Source organism: Lethenteron reissneri, chromosome 26 (genome assembly GCF_015708825.2).
Source record: "Lethenteron reissneri isolate LAM-NWPU_2019-01 chromosome 26, ASM1570882v1, whole genome shotgun sequence".
Lineage (NCBI taxonomy): Eukaryota > Metazoa > Chordata > Hyperoartia > Petromyzontiformes > Petromyzontidae > Lethenteron > Lethenteron reissneri.
The window spans coordinates 6,046,134-6,064,557 of record NC_083804.1 but is presented as its reverse complement, the minus strand read 5'-3'; the positions used below and the strand labels follow the sequence as shown (position 1 = coordinate 6,064,557).

General features: G+C 42.8%; 1 protein-coding gene across 6 annotated transcripts in view; it reads right to left on the bottom strand.

Moving 5' to 3' along the window:
* C2CD5 (C2 calcium dependent domain containing 5) overlaps positions 1 to 18,424 on the bottom strand; it is a 58,789-nt gene that overhangs the window by 28,938 nt on the left and 11,427 nt on the right. For all 6 annotated transcript variants that reach the window (XM_061559906.1, XM_061559908.1, XM_061559905.1 and 3 more), the window contains exons 5-10: positions 17,651 to 17,746; positions 17,218 to 17,373; positions 16,512 to 16,911; positions 9,143 to 9,297; positions 6,508 to 6,596; positions 5,722 to 5,830 (exon numbers count right to left, since the gene is read on the bottom strand). In XM_061559906.1, coding sequence (XP_061415890.1) covers positions 5,722 to 5,830; positions 6,508 to 6,596; positions 9,143 to 9,297; positions 16,512 to 16,911; positions 17,218 to 17,373; positions 17,651 to 17,746 — 1,005 coding nt within the window. The remainder of the gene's footprint in view (positions 1 to 5,721; positions 5,831 to 6,507; positions 6,597 to 9,142; positions 9,298 to 16,511; positions 16,912 to 17,217; positions 17,374 to 17,650; positions 17,747 to 18,424) is intronic.

The window sequence follows — 18,424 nt, the reverse complement described above, 5'->3', positions numbered from 1 at the left end:
CAATCATCAACTATTCTGGTAATAAAGAAGAAGAATTAACATCCCTTTTTGTCAGAATATTTTTCCGATGAGCTATGAAGCTCTTTTGCACAGATGTTACTTCACTGCCGGATGAAGGCCTCCCTCCACACACCACGTCGGAGATGGGGGTTGTACAACCATGCTTCATCACAGTGGTCAGTGCAGCTTGGTGAAACGAGTGGAACAGGAACCGCTTCAAATATTACTTCCAAGCAATGTCAGCCGTGGTTGGGAATCAAATTTAGTTCATAGTGCACTCGGCAATGCGCCAACTCTCCACCCCGAGACACTCACCACAGCACATATCTGTGTGTGCGTGTATATATCGGTGTGTACAGTGACGATTATCTGAACTGGTCCTGGGCCTCCCCTAGGTCCACTCAGCCTAAAAATGAGTACCTGGTGTGGTGCGTAAACATCACCACTGGGGAGACAAAGGTAGCCGGGCGTGGTGTTGGCCACCCACCCCCTCGGGTGTCGTGCCAGCCTTCATGAGCTGCTCACTAACAGCACTTTCCCCAGCAGTCTATCTTTATGATGTGTATACACAAATGTACCCTGCAATGATAGGCGATGTCAAACTGAGGGAAAACTACATTTCATTCATGACTGGGCTGAGATCATCAAACTCTAGGAACTTATTGCATTTAAATCAGGAGTAGCTGGTTGTATATATATACAAAATAAAAACCTTAATTTGAATTTGTTCATATTGACTTAAATGACAAACTATAGAAAAATGTGGCTTCACTTGTGTTATACAGCCAGTCACGAGGCTCAAACTAGAATGTTAGCAATGCTGGGCAAAGTGCTTTGACAGAAACTTCAGCCCATAATCACCAGGTCAATAAACTTCACTAAATTTGATCAGGAAAAAAATGTGTTCAGTGTCTATCAGGTACTTTGATATTTTTAGTTTTTATAAAAAAGTGAAGACGGTTACCAAACCCATTCCGTAATCATCCGGGCTATACAATCCTTCCTTCATTACACCCCCCCCCCCCCCCCCCGCTAATTCCATAATCTTACACAAATGAGGTTTATTATGGCTTTGGTTCTGTAAACCAACTACAGCACTAATAAGTTAACTACTTGGAGGTGGGGATTGTGGATTACATAAGGATGAGAGCCATGATATGCTCAAAGCCCATCTCTTGGAAGAGGTGTTCAACATAACTGGAAGTTTCTGCCTGACGTATGGCAGTATTTGATTGATGTTCTCTTACATGTGTAATGACAATAGAGCCTGCATGAAGTGTGAGGGGACTAGTGGCCACGGGAGGTAATGACAGGGAGGTCAACCTACAGCACGAATGCACCAGTGGCCACGAGAGGTAATGACAGCAGGGGTATCAGTTGTGAGTGCGAAGGGACTGGTGGCCACGGGTATGTTCGAGAAGGGGGGCATGGTCAGGTGACAGAAGAGGACGGTGGAGTCTGCTGGTGGAGCGAGCGTCCAAAATCAGCGAGTATGATCGAGAAGGGGGGCGTGGCCTCGTGTTGAGAAATAAGGGAGATGCGCGGGAGACTGGGCTGTTGACGTGGGATTTCCACCTGATGTAAAGTGAACGTGTCTTCAATGAAGTGCCATCTCTCAAGAGAAGTGTGTCAAGTCGTCATTACACATGTAAAGTATCTCTACTTATCCATGATTTGTCAATTCCAAAGAAAAATACGTCAAAAAAGGAATTTGCCAAATATACAAATTATGGCTTCTCCTAAAATGTGTCCTGTGTTCACAGTGGAGTTTCTCTGGGTAAAAAATTCAATCTGTAATAACCACTTTCATCGGTGTTACATATTGGCAGTTAAAACACGAGATGGTAAGGGACCATTGACTCGAAGTAGCCAAAGTGGGCGATGATCATAAGGATATGGATAACAATGATGATAATGCCGTCTGTCACTGGAGTGCCATGAACGGGAAGGTGATAAGGCGACGCATCCATGCAGGGGAATGGCAGACAGGTGAGCGGGCAAGCGAGCAAGCAGCCGGGTATAATGGCAGACAGATATACAAGGTTATTTATGGATGTGAAGGGTGAGGTTTTGATAGCCAACACGATACCTGACGCGAAACTATTCCAGTCAAGCAGTTTGTGAGAGCGGGTGTTACCCATAATCCCGACAAAGGCTGAGTTTGGAAGAGCAACCAGCAAAGGCGTTAGAAACCATCAACGTGTAAGAGCGAGAACACGCATACACAAACACATACACACAAACACGCATTAAACACATGCATGCACACATGAAAGCCCAACAAATGAAATTAATGTACAGTCTTGGTTTCAGTGTTACGTTTTGGGCTTTTTTTAAAAATTCAGCAAATAACAATGATCTTTAGTCAGGTGGTAGATCACTCGACTCACAATCTTTGTCATAGGTCAACTCCTCATGGCCCTCAGAGTTCACTAAAAGAGCACTAACTTGGGAGACTTTAACAATGGCTGTACTTGGGAGACTGGACCTTACCGCAATAACGTGGAATTTCCACCAAATCACCCTCAGTATGCCCAATCTTAGATGTGAGAATCTAAACAGATTAAGTCTGCTTAGTACTTGGATTAAGACACTGCCTGGGAATCCCAGGTATTAAAAGCTTGGGCTGTACAGTGGCCATGTGATGGCAATATAGCTTTGTACAATGTTAAATCTATCTATGCAGAGACTTAATCCCCTTGTATCTATGGATTCTACCATGTTATTTGGTTTCCTCCCACATGCCAATGGAATTGCCCAACCATCCCCAATGCAGGACACTCTTGAAAAAGGTGTACCCAGATTTGACGAGACTTTTATGGTTATATAGAGGGACATTTATTAAAGCACATCATGGCGTCATTATTTCAAGAGCCCAGGAGGATGACCAATTCTTCTGAAGTCACAGGCGGCTTCTACAAACTAATCTCACAAGACTCCTTACTGCTCCACAAATAGAGGCTCACCACATGTGAATAGTCCAATGTGCCTACGCTCTCTCTCTCTCTGAAATAGTTGTGATTGGCCAACTTACGTGACAAAGCAAACAATCTATACGATAGTTTTTTTCTGTACATTATTGATCAACCAAGCTCAAACCATTTGACTGGCTACACTTGTGGAGTTTGGGTACTAAAAACAAAGCCATATGACTCCCAAAGCATCAACTGGATTTTCATTATATGAATGGCATTTGCTCAGTGAGAAACTAAATTTAGTGAGGGCTACATCTACTAAACTATTTGTTTAGTTTTAGACTTAAAATTCCGGTACCAATTTTTGTTTCAAATATTACATTCCATTGCTCATGTGTGCACAGACTCACTATTACAAATAAGCATTGAGTATGCAGTCTCACAATCATGCACTAAACACACACACATATCTCATGCATGCATACATACAAAATTATAACAGGCACTCATAATTTTAAAACCAAAGATCGTATTATATATATTGAAACCCTTTGAAAATCCACAGCTGGATGAAGATCTTACCACGCTCTGTCAGCCATGGTGGTTGAGTCCAAGCCACAACGAGCATCAGTGACGAGTAATACCTGACCTGGCACTGGCTACCCCATTCCCCCTTCACTAACCCACACTGACCGTCATTGTGAAGCATGATCAAACGACCCCTAGGGCTGAAAGTGTGCGGGGGGGCCTGCATCCAGCGGTGTGTATTGCCAAAGGGATGTTAATTATTGATTATTTTGTATTTCACGAGCTCTGATTTTGACCTTTAGGAGACCACGTGCATACTGTCTGTCATATAATGCCACTTTCAGAGTCTGCCAAGGCCGCATAGACACTATACATGAGACTTCTCATCGCAATAGGACACGCATGGATATGCCACCACCCACACGTTTAGATTTGCATGTGTAACAACAATAAAAATGTGCGTGAAAAGCATCACGGTGCACGGCAAGATATTTTAAATACATCCCTGATAAGTATACGCTTTCAAGCCGGGTGACAATAATTACATGCTACAGCCCTCTTCCAATGCACTGCTGGATGAAGGCCTCCCCATACTCTCTCTGTTGGAAGGGCTGTTTAACCATTCTTCATCATGCTGGTTCAGTGCGGGTTAGTGAAGGAGGAACCAGGACCAGTTCAGATATCACCCGCCACTGATGTCAGCTGTTGCCGGCAATTAAATTCAGGTCAATGCAGTAAGCTTACCACTGTGCCATTGCTCCACCCATAAAACTGTTTAAGGACTCAACAATGGATTCATAGGTCTCCCATTGCATTCACCAAGGGTCCATCTTACCCGTGTAGCCTGCTTTTATCATCTGGAAAACAAGTGAGCAGTTTGCACCCGCACCTGCCTCAATGATTACAGATGTAGGTCTAAAGGCTGGAATATATCAACTAATTAGCGAAATCAGATGGGTTTTTTTTGTGCAATCACAGGTGACTGGGCTGAGACCATCAGGGTTGCTACACGTTGACATCTCTAATAATCTTGGGTGGGAGTACAATAATTAAAGCCAAGATCTCAGCAGCTCATTGATTGAGCCAAAGAACCACTTCAAAGTCTATGACATTTTCATTCATATTCAAGCCTAGTTTGGATTGAGGTAATGGAGAATGATATAATTAGTTCACAACACACATTTTCTACTCCAGTTCTCACAGAACCTATAACGTTATCCACAGATTGACCAATTGACAACAACCACATCAAGGCTTGTGTCAATTGTTGAAGATTTTTGCATTCGATAAAAAAAACATGATGAAGAGTTTTACTGTCAAAAAACTCACTGATACTTACCAACTGATGAATTTAATTGCGATTGACTTCATCAGACATTGGGTGTTTATCAAATGGTACAGATTTTCAGTGCTACAGATGGAAGCGTTGTGATTCCATTCAATAAAACATCTTTTATTTATTTATAGAGTCTCATTTGTATTGGTTTTGTATGTCATTTGCAAAGTTGTGTTTGCAGCATCAGAGAAATAGAACACACAATTCGAATAAATTGTGTGTAAATAATACTTTCTCCTGCATATTATTCGATGCATGTATCCAATATATTTTGCTCGAAACAATAAGAAAATTCTACTCCAATTGCGCAAATGGAGTCATCAGTCAAACACAAGTTATTCTGGAATTTCGTCAGTCAGAAGATGATCGCATCATGCTTCCGAAGAGCTGTAAAAGGTTACGCCACGGGAACACCGTTGGAATGATTTAAAATCGTTTTTTCTGACCATAAAAAAACTGAAGGTTGTCCTTGATGCCCAGTAAAGAGTGGTTCGCTGGATGTGATCTATCTAACATATCTGAAGTGTTTAAGTTTCATAGATATATAAACCAAACTAAGTGAACAACACATTTCTCGCAAACATTTTTTTTACAGTCATAAGCCATGAGGCTGAGACTATGCATGAGGAACTGGTTTAAACGTGGATGACTGGCGCCCAAAATAAAACCCTGGCTCAATATTCTGACATCGCCATTACAACCCCAGGGTGGACCCTCAGCCAGCTTTAAAAAAGAATAGAAATCTAAAAAGACATTTTTAAAATGTCTGCACAAAAAAAAATACACATATTTCAGCCCGGGTGGAAAACTGAAAACTGGAGTGAACACAATTTTACGCAACTATGAGACAGAGCCATGCAGAGCACTTTAACTGCAGTGGCAATGGTTTAGGCAGGAGAGGTGTGTGTGCAGAAATGTTTGGATGGAATCCACAGCACTCACCAGGGTTGTGAATTCGGTCGAGCAGTTTGACCGAGCGGGCGCTCACTACGCCGGCAACGTGGATGAGGAACCCGGGTGGGAAGGAGGTCAGGGTGAAGAAGGGGAACTCCTAGATGGGACATGGGGAGGAGGGGGGGGGGAGGTTAGTAGAAAAATATGATTGGTGGCGAGGGATAGCTTAAAGTGTCAAGGTGACTAGAGAATGTTAGAAAATAAGATTAAGGAGAGTATTAAAGTGAGTTTTTGGGAGAGAAGAGATGATAATGGTAATAGAGGGAAGAGAGCTTGGAAAGAGAACAGTCTAAGCACGCAAGGATCTTAAGACATGAACAAATCAAGAGTGGCAGCGCATGTCTATAATCCAGTGCTTTGGAGGCAGGGTTGAGAAATCATGGGTAACTTATCATTTGCATAGACCTCAAACCTGAGGCGTTGTGAGGCAGACAAGCAACGGCAGTACAGGAAAAATGTTCCGGACCTGGCTGCGTGGATTATAATTTCACAATTTCAACGCGCATAGTAATCACGCGCACAGGATGAGAGATTGCTCATTTGGGAGGAAAACGGAGAACGCAGGAAAAACCCCACACACACACATGGGTAACACTCCGCATTGCCATCTTCTGGCCACCTCACAGCCACTCAACTACTGTACAAGACCAGGCTTCCGAGGTCTGACACGATCAGGCACATCTCGGGTGATTGGGACATCGACAAAACCAGGGCACCATAGTGGTGTCTCTCTCAGAAAGGAGCCAGCAGGGAAGAAGGATTGTGCTGTCTCACCAGTTGGTCCATGGTAGCGGTCGTGTGCTGCCGACTCAGCATCTTCATGGAGTTTCCATCCCGGCCACCGCTGCCACTGCCGACACCCGCTGGGTGGAGGGGGGGAGATGGGGACAAGGGGTACGCGGAGGCACTGGCGGACGGGAAAGAGCAGGCGTGCTACGTTGCGGGTGGCAGAGGGCAGTGCCGCTTGCACCGTGCTATGCCACCCACGTCTATGCCCGCCACCTTCACTAACCCGCACTGACCAGCGTGGTAAAGTATCGCTAAATAACCCCCATGACTCGCACAGTTTTGGGAGGCCCTCACATCCAGCGGTGGATTGACAAAAGGGCTGATGAGCAGTTCTGGTTTCGCTTCGCATGCAGTTGCATGGTTCAGCGTTTAGATTGTCTCATCAGTATCGTTATATTTGTAAGCCATTCTCTTTTACTGATTTTTCTAACAAAACAACATCCGTATTGACCATGGACGGATAACGGGTTGAGTCAAACCCCCAATCCTGAAAATGCACTTCAAACCTTACAATTGACAGTTCAATGCTATTGCCAAGTTGCTACCCAGCATAATACAATTGCAATAAATAATTCAATTACTGTTCCGCTATTCATTTCATTATTTAACAACTACCCTACCCTGGAAATTATTCTCAATTAAGACAGCAGCAACTGGTGTTTCATCTCAGTTTGGATCGTTATTTGCCTGAAAACCATGGTAACAAAGTGCAACGATTTCCTCAGGCAAATACGAGCCGAGATTATAATTACCCAGCCTGAGCAACAGAAAGTAAATAGAATTTAACTAAAAAAAATGTATTAACTCATACTTTATTGTCTCAAAGCGCAGCTGGCGTAACAGCAAGACAGTTCTGTAACAAATTGATGGCTGAAGCCAAATTTGGTGCGACTGATATTTATCCTTTCAACTCTTCCTCACTTTAAACTGCATTCTCAACCACAAGGATGTGTCACCTAAGTTTTAAAGTCAACTTCAACTAATTGTGATTATGGTGGTCGTAACTTCTGTTCATGGAAACATTCGTACTACTGGGCCTCAGACGAAGGCTTCATGTTTTATTTACAGGATATCGTGAGGTGGACGGGTAGGTAGTTAAGTTTCATATTATGACGAGCTCAGAGCCAGCACCTCATATAAATAATAGGCTTAAGACCTGGGACACCAATCGAGGCAAAAGAAAACTTCTCATGTATAGCAAGTTTTACAATATCAATAAATCACCAATTAATGCATAACACTCCCTAATTGCAAAGAAACGAGAAGAGGAAGAACAGTTAAGTTCACCATAAATTGACCAAAAAACCGGTGCATTATTATCTGGATAATTCAAATAGGTGAATTTAATAAGAAACGATAGAAGTTGTGCAATATCCATCTCTGGTGCATTTTCAGGTTGTGCTGCGCGTTGTTCAGCACGATGTCTGACGTTTCACTTCACATTCTGGGAGCTTCTTCAGGAACCGAATTGAGCAGCACACTTTCTCCCTCGAGCACAAAGCCTGTGATGAAATGGCACTCCCAGCACGTGGCACGAAATTTTGGAAACAATGCCGAACAAGACGGCAGTATAACCTTAACAAAAATACACATCGGAGAGTGTTTACATTTGTTGGTCTCTAATTTAGACGAAGCCTCTGGATAGATTAGTCCTGTCCGTCTAACCGATCTCCAGGTGGTCCGGCTTTCCCCTCCACATTTAGCGACATGTGTTTAAGAGTATTTGGCTGATTTCAATTCCACGATAAGCCACTTCGTTGAGCCATCATTTGTGGCCAGGTCGCTTCTGAAAAAGAGTTAAATAGCTCAGTGGGCCTTACCTGGTAAAATAAAAATCTGTAAAAATGCTCTTTAATTATTTAAGACCGTACATGTTTGATCATTTGCAAAATGTATATTTGCAACCATAGTCATATAGGAATAGATATTAATTTAAGACTGAAGCCAGACTTATTATTTTCAATTATAATTGTTGCTCAAGACACCCACACATTAGTCTAATGTGTGGTTAGTCTAATGTGTGTGTTACCGATAATAAACAGTTAATCTTAGAACAAAAGAGGACTTATCCAATCACAAAACTAATGCTCCATCGAAATGCATGGCGAGGTGGATGCAGAAAAAATAAAACTGCTGAATCTGCACAACTTTGACTGTCAGGCATAATTATCACTTTGCTATACATTAGGAGTGTACGAATGCACCGATTCATTGATACTAATTCTTCGAGCTTAAAATACGCACATTTACTGGGTGTGTAAGAATCAATGTTTTTTTCAATTCATATACGTTGTATGTCATGTGTTTACACAACCCTTTTACACACTAAAAGTCACTACGTTCACGACAGTGTTACAAAAATAATCGATTTTTGATTCGCAACCATTAATCGTCACAATTCATTGTTGGTGGCTACGTATACAGTAGGGACGAATCGTCACACCCCTACTAAATACATAGCCACCGTTATCACAATGTAGAACATGGGGAGACAAATAGGGCAGGGTAACACAACTAAAATAATAAGACAGACAAGGGGGGCGAGTCACACGCAAGATTAGTGGTATGGTGACAATAAGGGCTGGACAAGACATGCCATTGGCAGTGAACGGGGTCTTACCCATCTTGGGGGTCAGACTCAGCTCAGTGTCGGAGGAGGAGGACTGTCGGCTGAAGGACTTGATAGGAGAAAACGAGTTGGTGGTTTGTGCTTTTTGAGGACTCGATAATGGCGGTGACTGACTCAGGAGCGCTGCCTCATCCAGAAATGGGGCCCTGTTAGCAGAGGCAGCACAGAGATTTTGGGCTTATAGGAAAATCTTCAACCCCACTCCCCCCCCCCCCACTCATATCTAAAGAAACAAGTTTAAATAAAAATATATCTCAAGAACTATCCCTCAGTTAGCTATTGGGGTTAAACAATTATGGTTGTAATGTAACTACTTCAATATAAACTTAGCTAAATAACAAATGTTCTTTTAGGTTTCATTTAAAAAAAAACACACAACCATCTTTTCACATGCCAATAATTGGGTGACACAAGGTGTACATTTAAATTTCATGTGACCAGTTGTGGGCAGGAATTTTAGCGTCAAGGTCAGTGTCTGCCTTTGCTAACATTGTGACCCTCCTTGTCAAACATCAAGCTTCGTAAAGGGGTGACCTTTTGTCTGTCTGCCCTGCAGACACATGCAGGGGCTGCATCCGTGCATGCTGGGGAATGGAATTAAACTTAAAAAAAAACAATCTTTTAAAAATAACTTGTCATCACAGCATCCAGCAGTTCAGGGGTCAGTTGGTGTTAAACGAGCACACACTTTTTCCGTCTAAGGTTATAAAAAAGAAAAACAATCGAGCTAAAATACTGAAGGCCAGCTAGTCAGTCGATCAACAGTGGGCACATGCTCACAAAGTCAATCGTTACAAAAAAAAATGCACCGAGCAGTAGATTTACCATGTGCTAGTGTTAGCACCTTTTTTCGGTAATTAACATGACCTCTGGGTCAACAGCTTTTTGTCGTGGAGCAGGTGAGCACCAACTGAAAACCACCACGCAAGGTACACTTGAGAAACTTCGTATGGCAAACAGAGATGTAATTCTTTACGAATTAGTCGTGGTTAAGGACACAGGCTCGCATGCGAACCAATTCGTGTCGGGGGTTTTGCTCCACGCGGTGCCATACACACGCAACATGCAGCGAGCGGTGTGGTTCCACTGTATGAGTCGAGTGCTGGCCAAATACCAGATCAGCTTCTTTAAAGCAATTTAACAGCACAGTAAAACAAAAGTCCTGCAAAGGCAACAGCAAGCTGTACCAAAGGGTGGGCTTTCACAAACCGGTGGCCTCTAGAAAAAAAGCAAAAAGGAGAGAGCAACCCATTCACAAGGGAAAAGTCTTGACCACAAACTAATCACCAACCGAACATTTACACCAGCCAATCAATCATTGACTTTGACCTTATCTACAGATACAATAATTGGCTTAGCATGTCAGGACTTCTCATTGCGCTGTTACTTTGCATTAGAGTGCCGCCTCTGATAAATCTCACACAATTCTGGCCGATACATAGCAAGGTCCAGAATGGCAACAGAAGTTGATTTTTGATATTCAAACGCGCATACGCAACACATTTTCATTTGGCTACACATAGCTGATTTCTAAATGCCTTTGTTACACAGACAGAAAGAGGACATTAAAATGTGATAGTAATAAACTCCTGCTTCAGAGATATGCAAGCAAGGACCAATCTATCCATAATAAAAAAAATGGTATTACGTATTTCACAATTCCTATTAAAGAGATATTCACGTGAAATTTGGCACTTAAACTGTTATTTTTAATCTATAAAATGCTATGCTTGATACCAAACACAAGCCGACAAGAACAGCATGTCGCTGCATATTTGATCAAAATTTTCCTTAAACATTTTTACAAAACGAGGGTCAGTTTACAGGGCTGATGATGATTGCACTAGCGGCCCAGCAAGGCTTCTATTTAGGCCAGGACCGCTGTTTTACACCTTTCTCTGGAAGAAGTGCAAAGAACAATCCTCTTTATTCCGCATGGCTGAAAAAAGCGCAGTCTAGCCGGGTCGAGCATCACAGGCCTTTGACAGGTATAGCGACAATAATCATTCCAAGAGATGACACATTCTTACTGTCTCTTGAGAAGATCTGGAAAGGATCAAAAATATACTCTTCATTCTCTGCACTTAAACATGCCAATATGATAGACAAGACACCGCAGTTATCATGGCAATGTGCAATGACATCTGGTGTCTCCCTCATATTCTCTAACCCAGCCACCAGACCGTGCTCTTTTTTGTGTTGTTTTCCAAGGGAGTTATTGGCATGCGACCATCAACCAATTCATGCCTTCAGAGCTGATTTAAGTCTGATTATGGAAAGCTAGGCAAAGAAGCTGTTCATTTGTGCACTCATTGATGACCGGGCTGAAACCGTAACACTCACTACATTTAAGAACCGTTTCATAACTGACGGCTGGATCTGAGGTTTGACACCCGGGAGAAATCAGTGGTGCCAGCTCAGTGCTCCGACACATGCATAACCCCCACGAGCCACAGAGTCACCGCAACGGCTGCCATTTAGAGAAACCGCTCCCTCGCCAACGGGGAGGCTTGTGTGTGGGAGGTGGTTGGCAGTGGTGGCTCGAACGAAGGGGGGGGGGTTATAGGAGGGGAAACGTTAAGAGGGCATTAGGATCGGGTGCTTGCCGTACCGAAAGACAGGAGGGTGGGAACAGAAAGAGAGAGAGAATGTCCCAGGGCAGCGCTGCGAGCAGTTTGCACAGGGCTGCTCAGGGTGGAGTGGAAACCTTTCTGCATCAGCGTGCGCTTAGGCAGAAACCTACGGAGGAGAAAGGGGGGAGCGGACGAAATGAAACGTTAAGGGGGACATGAAAAACACTGGACGGTAAGGGGAGGACGGTGGGGACCCTGTTGGAGGATCGCAAAGTAGGACACGCTGATGAGCTGCAATACTCTCCACAGCCAACGCAAGGAGAAGAAACTGGAAAAAGAAGATAGCAGGCCTAGACAAAAAAAACACGACTTCACAAGAAGGGCACTTCAGTTCAGGTAACACCTGGGAATTTATGAAAATATCGAGAATGTCCCCGAGTTACGATGGTCAGACTTACGATATGTCGATCTTACCATGGCGATAGCGATACGACAACATTTTTAAATATTTTAAATTTCGCGCGGCAGGCAAACGCAACAGCGTACGAGGTACGATACTGTACATTGGGACGCTGCCGGGATGTGATGCAGTAAGGATTGTTCCCTGAAAAAACTTTCTATTAAATTGCAGTTCATATAGGTAGGCTATAGAATTTACCTTGTTTTTTTACTTTACATTTTACAGTGCAATACAGTATTATTATTAATTAATACATACAGTATATAGTTTATACAGTATGGTACTGTAAATTGCTCTGTTTTGCTAAATTATCACCCTTCTTTAAGACTCCAGGGTAGGCTAGGCCATCTTCGACTTACGATATTTTTGACTTACAATGGGTTTCGTCGTAACGCATCTCCATCGTAAGTAGAGGAATACCTGTATAGTGTGATCCATTTATAGCTATCCCACTAAAATAATGAGGGATAATATACAGAAAACCACATTTTAATTCAAAGCCTCAAATCTCAATTAACTTATAGAATTTCAACATGCTCACCTCTGTAAGGTATGGAGCCATCACTTTCACAAAATTAATTCACCTGTTGAGAAGACAGTCACTAGAAATTAATGGAGTATCTATAAAGGATCGCCCTGTATATTGGATTTTTCTTCTGAGCGGATGTGGTTAAGTTACATAACAATCTTAGCATTTTCATATTCGGTAACATTCGAGACTCCCTTGCTTGGTCTATAGAACGTTATCTCACTGTATGCCATCATCACACAGCAAGAAGTCTGAACAAGACAATCAACCTTTAATAGTTTAAGAACAGGAGCCTTTGAAATTCAATTAACTACGATCAAGGCTCCCAGATAACTGTGGCTCATGTCACAAGTGGTTTTACTTCAGTCATCTCAGTCAGTCGACCCGTGGCACCTGCTGGGTGTGCCCCGTGACCTGCCAGCGGGCGTTCGACACTTCGCGTGGCCTCAAGGTGCACATGGCCTGGCACAAGCGTCGTGGTGACGTCACCGCCACTTAATGGCGAATGGCGGTTGTTGTTGTTACTTCGTCCGCCAATGGACTACTAAAGTCACTAATCGGATCTCTATGTTCCAATGTGATTCGTGAATGCCGCTTTTTGTGCGTCCCAATGCATTTGATGAAGATCGCAGATAATCGTGGATAAGGGTATGTAGAGCACTCGGCTTTTATCTGGGATAGCTATGGATAACAAAGATGAATGTATGTCACGTAGACTCTTGTGTAATGTACTGGAGTGTGCTGCATCTGCGGGCTGCAGAGGTGATTGGATGCCACAGAAATGAACAATGTTCTCTTCGAAATTGTTAAAACCAACATATCGTGACCATCGGTTTTATCATCACAATCCATCCCCTTCGTCTGTATAGCATTGTTGTCTTTACCTTCATCATACATTGCCACGGGTAATGGGATGCATTTACCACATGATACACAATGCACAGCCTATGCTGCCAGCAGAGGGTAGTAAGGCAAAAATCGATCGTTTTACAGTCCTGTTCCAACGTCTATGCTCGCTTCCTCCACCAACCTACACTGACCAGCATGGTGAAGTATGGTGAAATAATCCCCATACCCACACACCGTGGGGAGGCTCTCATACAGCGGTGTCTGGCAATGGAGATGTACATGTACACGTGCACGTGAATACATAAACATGTTTACAGGTACACACAAACCACGACTGACTCCAAGGCAAATGGTATGCCAAGATTAAAAACTCAAGATCTGATGTAAAAAGGTGTTATTCAGTGGAACATAACTTCTCAATTTGTACCCGCAGCTACCTTCAATGTATGGTTGCCATAACAATAGAGAAGAGGAGGCTTAGGAAAAGGGAGTTGTGAGCCAGCATAATCACAGACCTGAGCTTGTGGCTTCTAATAACCATGAGGTCCTTAACATTCCTTCCTCATTAAATAAATAATATAACAGTTAATGTGTTTAAAGTCTTGCTGTGGAATGCTTGTAATTAACATTGAAGGCCAGTGGCTCTCAATCTAAAGGTTTTAAGTTCAAATACAGGCCGGGGTTGACACAGTCCATCATCCATCCGGGGGTTGATAATATAAATACCACTTTGTAGGCAAGTCAATATTGGTTGTTCTATGGATATGAATGTGGAATTTCAATCAGTCTCAGGACTGTAAATAGGAGGTTAGCATTTGAGCAAGAAATCACTCGACATTATTGAAAATCGAATGCCCGACAACGTGATGGTGGTATCTACTCAGAGAGTGCAGTAGAAAATGAAATGAAAACTGAAATAAAAGTAGAGGACCCAGGTGAAGTTGTCAAAACAAAGGTAAGAAATTTCAGACTGGTTCAGCAGAGGACAGATTATTGGTGGAAGTAGGTGTAGGTTATTAAAGATGTTAATAAAACAGAGGACAGCAAAACACTATTCTCTATAATGAACACATTTCTGAAGCGCTTGTAAAGATATAGTAACAATATCTGATGAGATTGAGCACATTCTGGATGATTTGGTCACCATAATGATGGTAACCAAAATACTTGTGGTCAGAATGCTAACAAAAAACATTATCTGATAATATATGCATTGTCTTTGAAACTGATTGGTCCACACCAGAGACAGCATTCTTTGGAGCCAGTATGTTTTTTGTTTGCATTCTGACCACAAGTATTGTAGTTAATACAGACATGATTCCTTGTAAAAGGTTTCAGTTTGGTGTTTTAACATCTTAACACCTGTTTTGTTGCCAGAAAAAAGGGGAAACCCTATTCTCATGGGGAGGCAATAGATAACTATGTATTTCAGAAATAATTTGTACAAAATAAACAACTGTCAAAAGGCGGCTAAGAGACAGTTTGCAATGTCAGAAAAAGTTATTTATGGGTTATACAATCACTTTAAAAGGGTAGAGTGGTCCAATTTGGTGTTAAAGGGACTGGTGTTTTAAGCAGGAGTAATGTATGTTACTGCGTAGAACAGAGTGTGGGCCAGGAAAAAAACTATATATATAAAAAAACATTCAATCTATAAATACAGCTGCTTGTGGAGTGCACGAGAAATTTTATAATGGGACGGCGTCGGTAACTTTGCAAGCTCAGAATAGAACACGGCATGAAAGCATTATAATCAGGAAAAGGAGGGTCTGATGGGTGAAACATGTTCAGGATGGGGAAGGGCAGGTCACGAAGACAGGCGGGGGGGGGGGGGGGGGGTCGCAATCAGAGAGAAAGCGTTGCAATGTGCCTGGGATACAACACTTGCTGGGCAACAATTGACCAAAAATCCCATGCACACAACCCCTCCAGAAATGTATATTTTAAACATTCAGTGTGACTTTCCTCATTAAAAGGAAAACAATATGTTCGCTTTTGTTTCCATGACTAGGAGTGGAAGATTCTGTGTTGGAATTGAATACAATTTTCACCATTTTACTGTGGGCGATTCCTGCAGGTATCGTGATTTTCCCATGGGAGATTCCAAAATTTCAATCTCCATTCACTTGGATGGGATTCTCACAGGGTTTAGTGTGCTATCAACTAGGCATATCTGAAAAAGAGCTTCATAGCTCATCGGATTTCTCCAGGAAAAACATTATTCTGATCTATTGACAACTCAATGTCATCATTGAAATCAGCAGTATCTTCTGAAACTACCAAAGCCTGAAATTTAGTGGCGATCCATGTAATTGTCACTAGAATGAAGATCCAAGGACTTTCATGATAATGCACAAATATTCTATGGACGGTTCCTATGCTGTCAATCCCATTCAATTAAATGTGGATTCTTGCAGCTTCATCATTCACAGAATCCCCATTCATTCAATGAACACTCCAAAACGGTCATTCACATGAACAGCATTCCATTGGAAAATTCATAGGCTCTCAAAGAAAACCATTAGTTTTAAATGGATATTCCCCATCACTCCATTTAAGCAAATGGGATTCTCCGACAGCCTATGCATTCCCATTCATTTCAATATGAATTCGTGGAACTTAATGAACATATACAATTCTAGCAATTCCACAATACTATATTCCCATTTGGAATCACAATTCCAGGCTAGAGACAGTGGGACTCACCCAGAACTGCACATAACGAGAGTTAACCACATCTCGGTTACAAACAAAGATTCAAAGAGTCTTAAACGTTAAGTCTGTAAGTCTGAAAGGACCTCACATCGTGTGGTTAAATTAGGAACACAAATCACAGGCAAGTCACTATTCCAACACACCTTGGCACTCATTATTATCTCATCAAACTACTTTAATCTTTTGATTTGCCCTTTGATTATTAGTGGTCCTCTGTGCACGCGAGCTACTCACTCCTTTGTGTCGCGAGGAATGGGGGTCGGCTGGCTCTGTTGCTGCTGCTGCTGCTGGTGGTGCTGGTGCTGCTGCGGCCCAGGGCTGGATTCACCAACCAGAAACTGGACGCCGGTGCCAGGAGCGTTGCTGTTGTTGGTGGCGCCAGCTGACAGGGGCGGAAATGGCGTTTGAAGTTGGCTGACCCGTCGTTGGCCGAGCAGAGCGAGGACAGGCGGGCTGGGCTGGCCAGGAGCGGCGGTGGTTGTGGCGATTGCCAACTTCTCAAGGGTGCAGGCTGTGCCGATGGCTCGGACCACCAGGCCAGACTCGCCCTCCAAATCGAAGCATTGCAGGTAGCCCACAACGGCATTGCCAAACATCTCCAGCACCTTCAAGCCAATCTTACGCTGAAGCTCACCTGCTCACCCACACGGAAGCACGTACACAGAACAACACTGGTCTTTTCCAACGGCTTTACAAGTGCAACTGAGTGTCACTGCCGGTGACACTATGGCTGCGTGTGTTGAGAAAAGATGAGAAGATGAAATTAGAAGGGTTATGGAGATGCCGGTGCAGGGCAGAAGTCCAGAGCAGATCTGGGGTCAATCCTAATTAGTCACTGCCGCCAATGCTCTCTGAAAAGTAAAAGCGAGCAGCTGACTTTTTTTCTCCAGAATAATGTTTTTTTGCACTACTAAGGCGTCAACTGCGAGATTCTACACACCAGACATTTGCGAGATGAGGCGCTGGCGAGCCTCGTTGGAGGCACGGGGGGTTCTGATGCGGTCGATCCACTGGTACTCGGGGTCCTCGTTCACCACCAGCTCCTCCACAAAGCCGTGCACGGCCAGCGCACGGTAGCACCGTGGTATGCACGTTGCTATGAGCGAGCACGCACACGCGCACAGAATCATTGAATTGACACGCGCACCCAACTGCATAGTACGTAATAGTACAAGGAAAAAGTGACTTTTAGGCAACAAAAAGCGCAAATGTGATCACTGCATTGGTCTTCCCATCATGCCCTGTATGTCAAGTGACATCACCAAAACTGTGCGTTTAATGCACATAGCAAAAATATTATGCATCCAGTTAAAGTGGGAAGCTAAAGCGATAAATAGTAAAGTCATGAAAATAATTCACAAGCCAACACTCACAGCTGAAAAACTTGACTCCGCACGATGACTGGCGGAAGCGATTGATGTCGTTAAAAAGATCCACCTTGATGGTGACATTGATTTCGCCACGGATTCCTGAAAAACAAGAACAAAAACATCAATTACAAAATTTTTCTAGTAATGACAGCATCAAATAGGGGCAGAATCGATTTTGCCAACTGTCCCCCAAGTTCAGCTCTCTGACCTATAAAGTAAAAAGACATCTCCTTGACTGCAATGAGGAGTAACCCTGTCAAGTTTCCACGCCCATCACTATCCGACTAACTAGGCACATAATGCTTGATTAACACCAACTGATACACGCATTTATTCGTGATGACGATCATTACCATCTCCTTGCTGGAGGTAAAAGGGCTTAGTTGTTTAAATAAGGTGGTTTCCCAAATGTATTATGGTGAGTATTAATGTTCCCAGCCACTCTACATGTAATCATGAGTTCAGTCAACTAAAGAATGAGCATTTTATCTTACAGAGAAGCAAATGGTAACTTATAAACACAATGTTACATGCAAATTGCAGGTTACTTTGTATTTATTTTGGATGAGTCACATTACATACTGTAGACTACTCTGCATATCCGATTGTTAAAAAATTCTTAACAGTCGAATATACAAATCGTTGATAATGCAAATGTACAGCCTCTGCATGCGTTTGCACATATTTACATCGTTTTACTGATAAAGTAAAATGTAACATCTCAGTCGATGTATACTTTATAAATATATTTTACTTGCTCTGACTTGGCTGTACCTA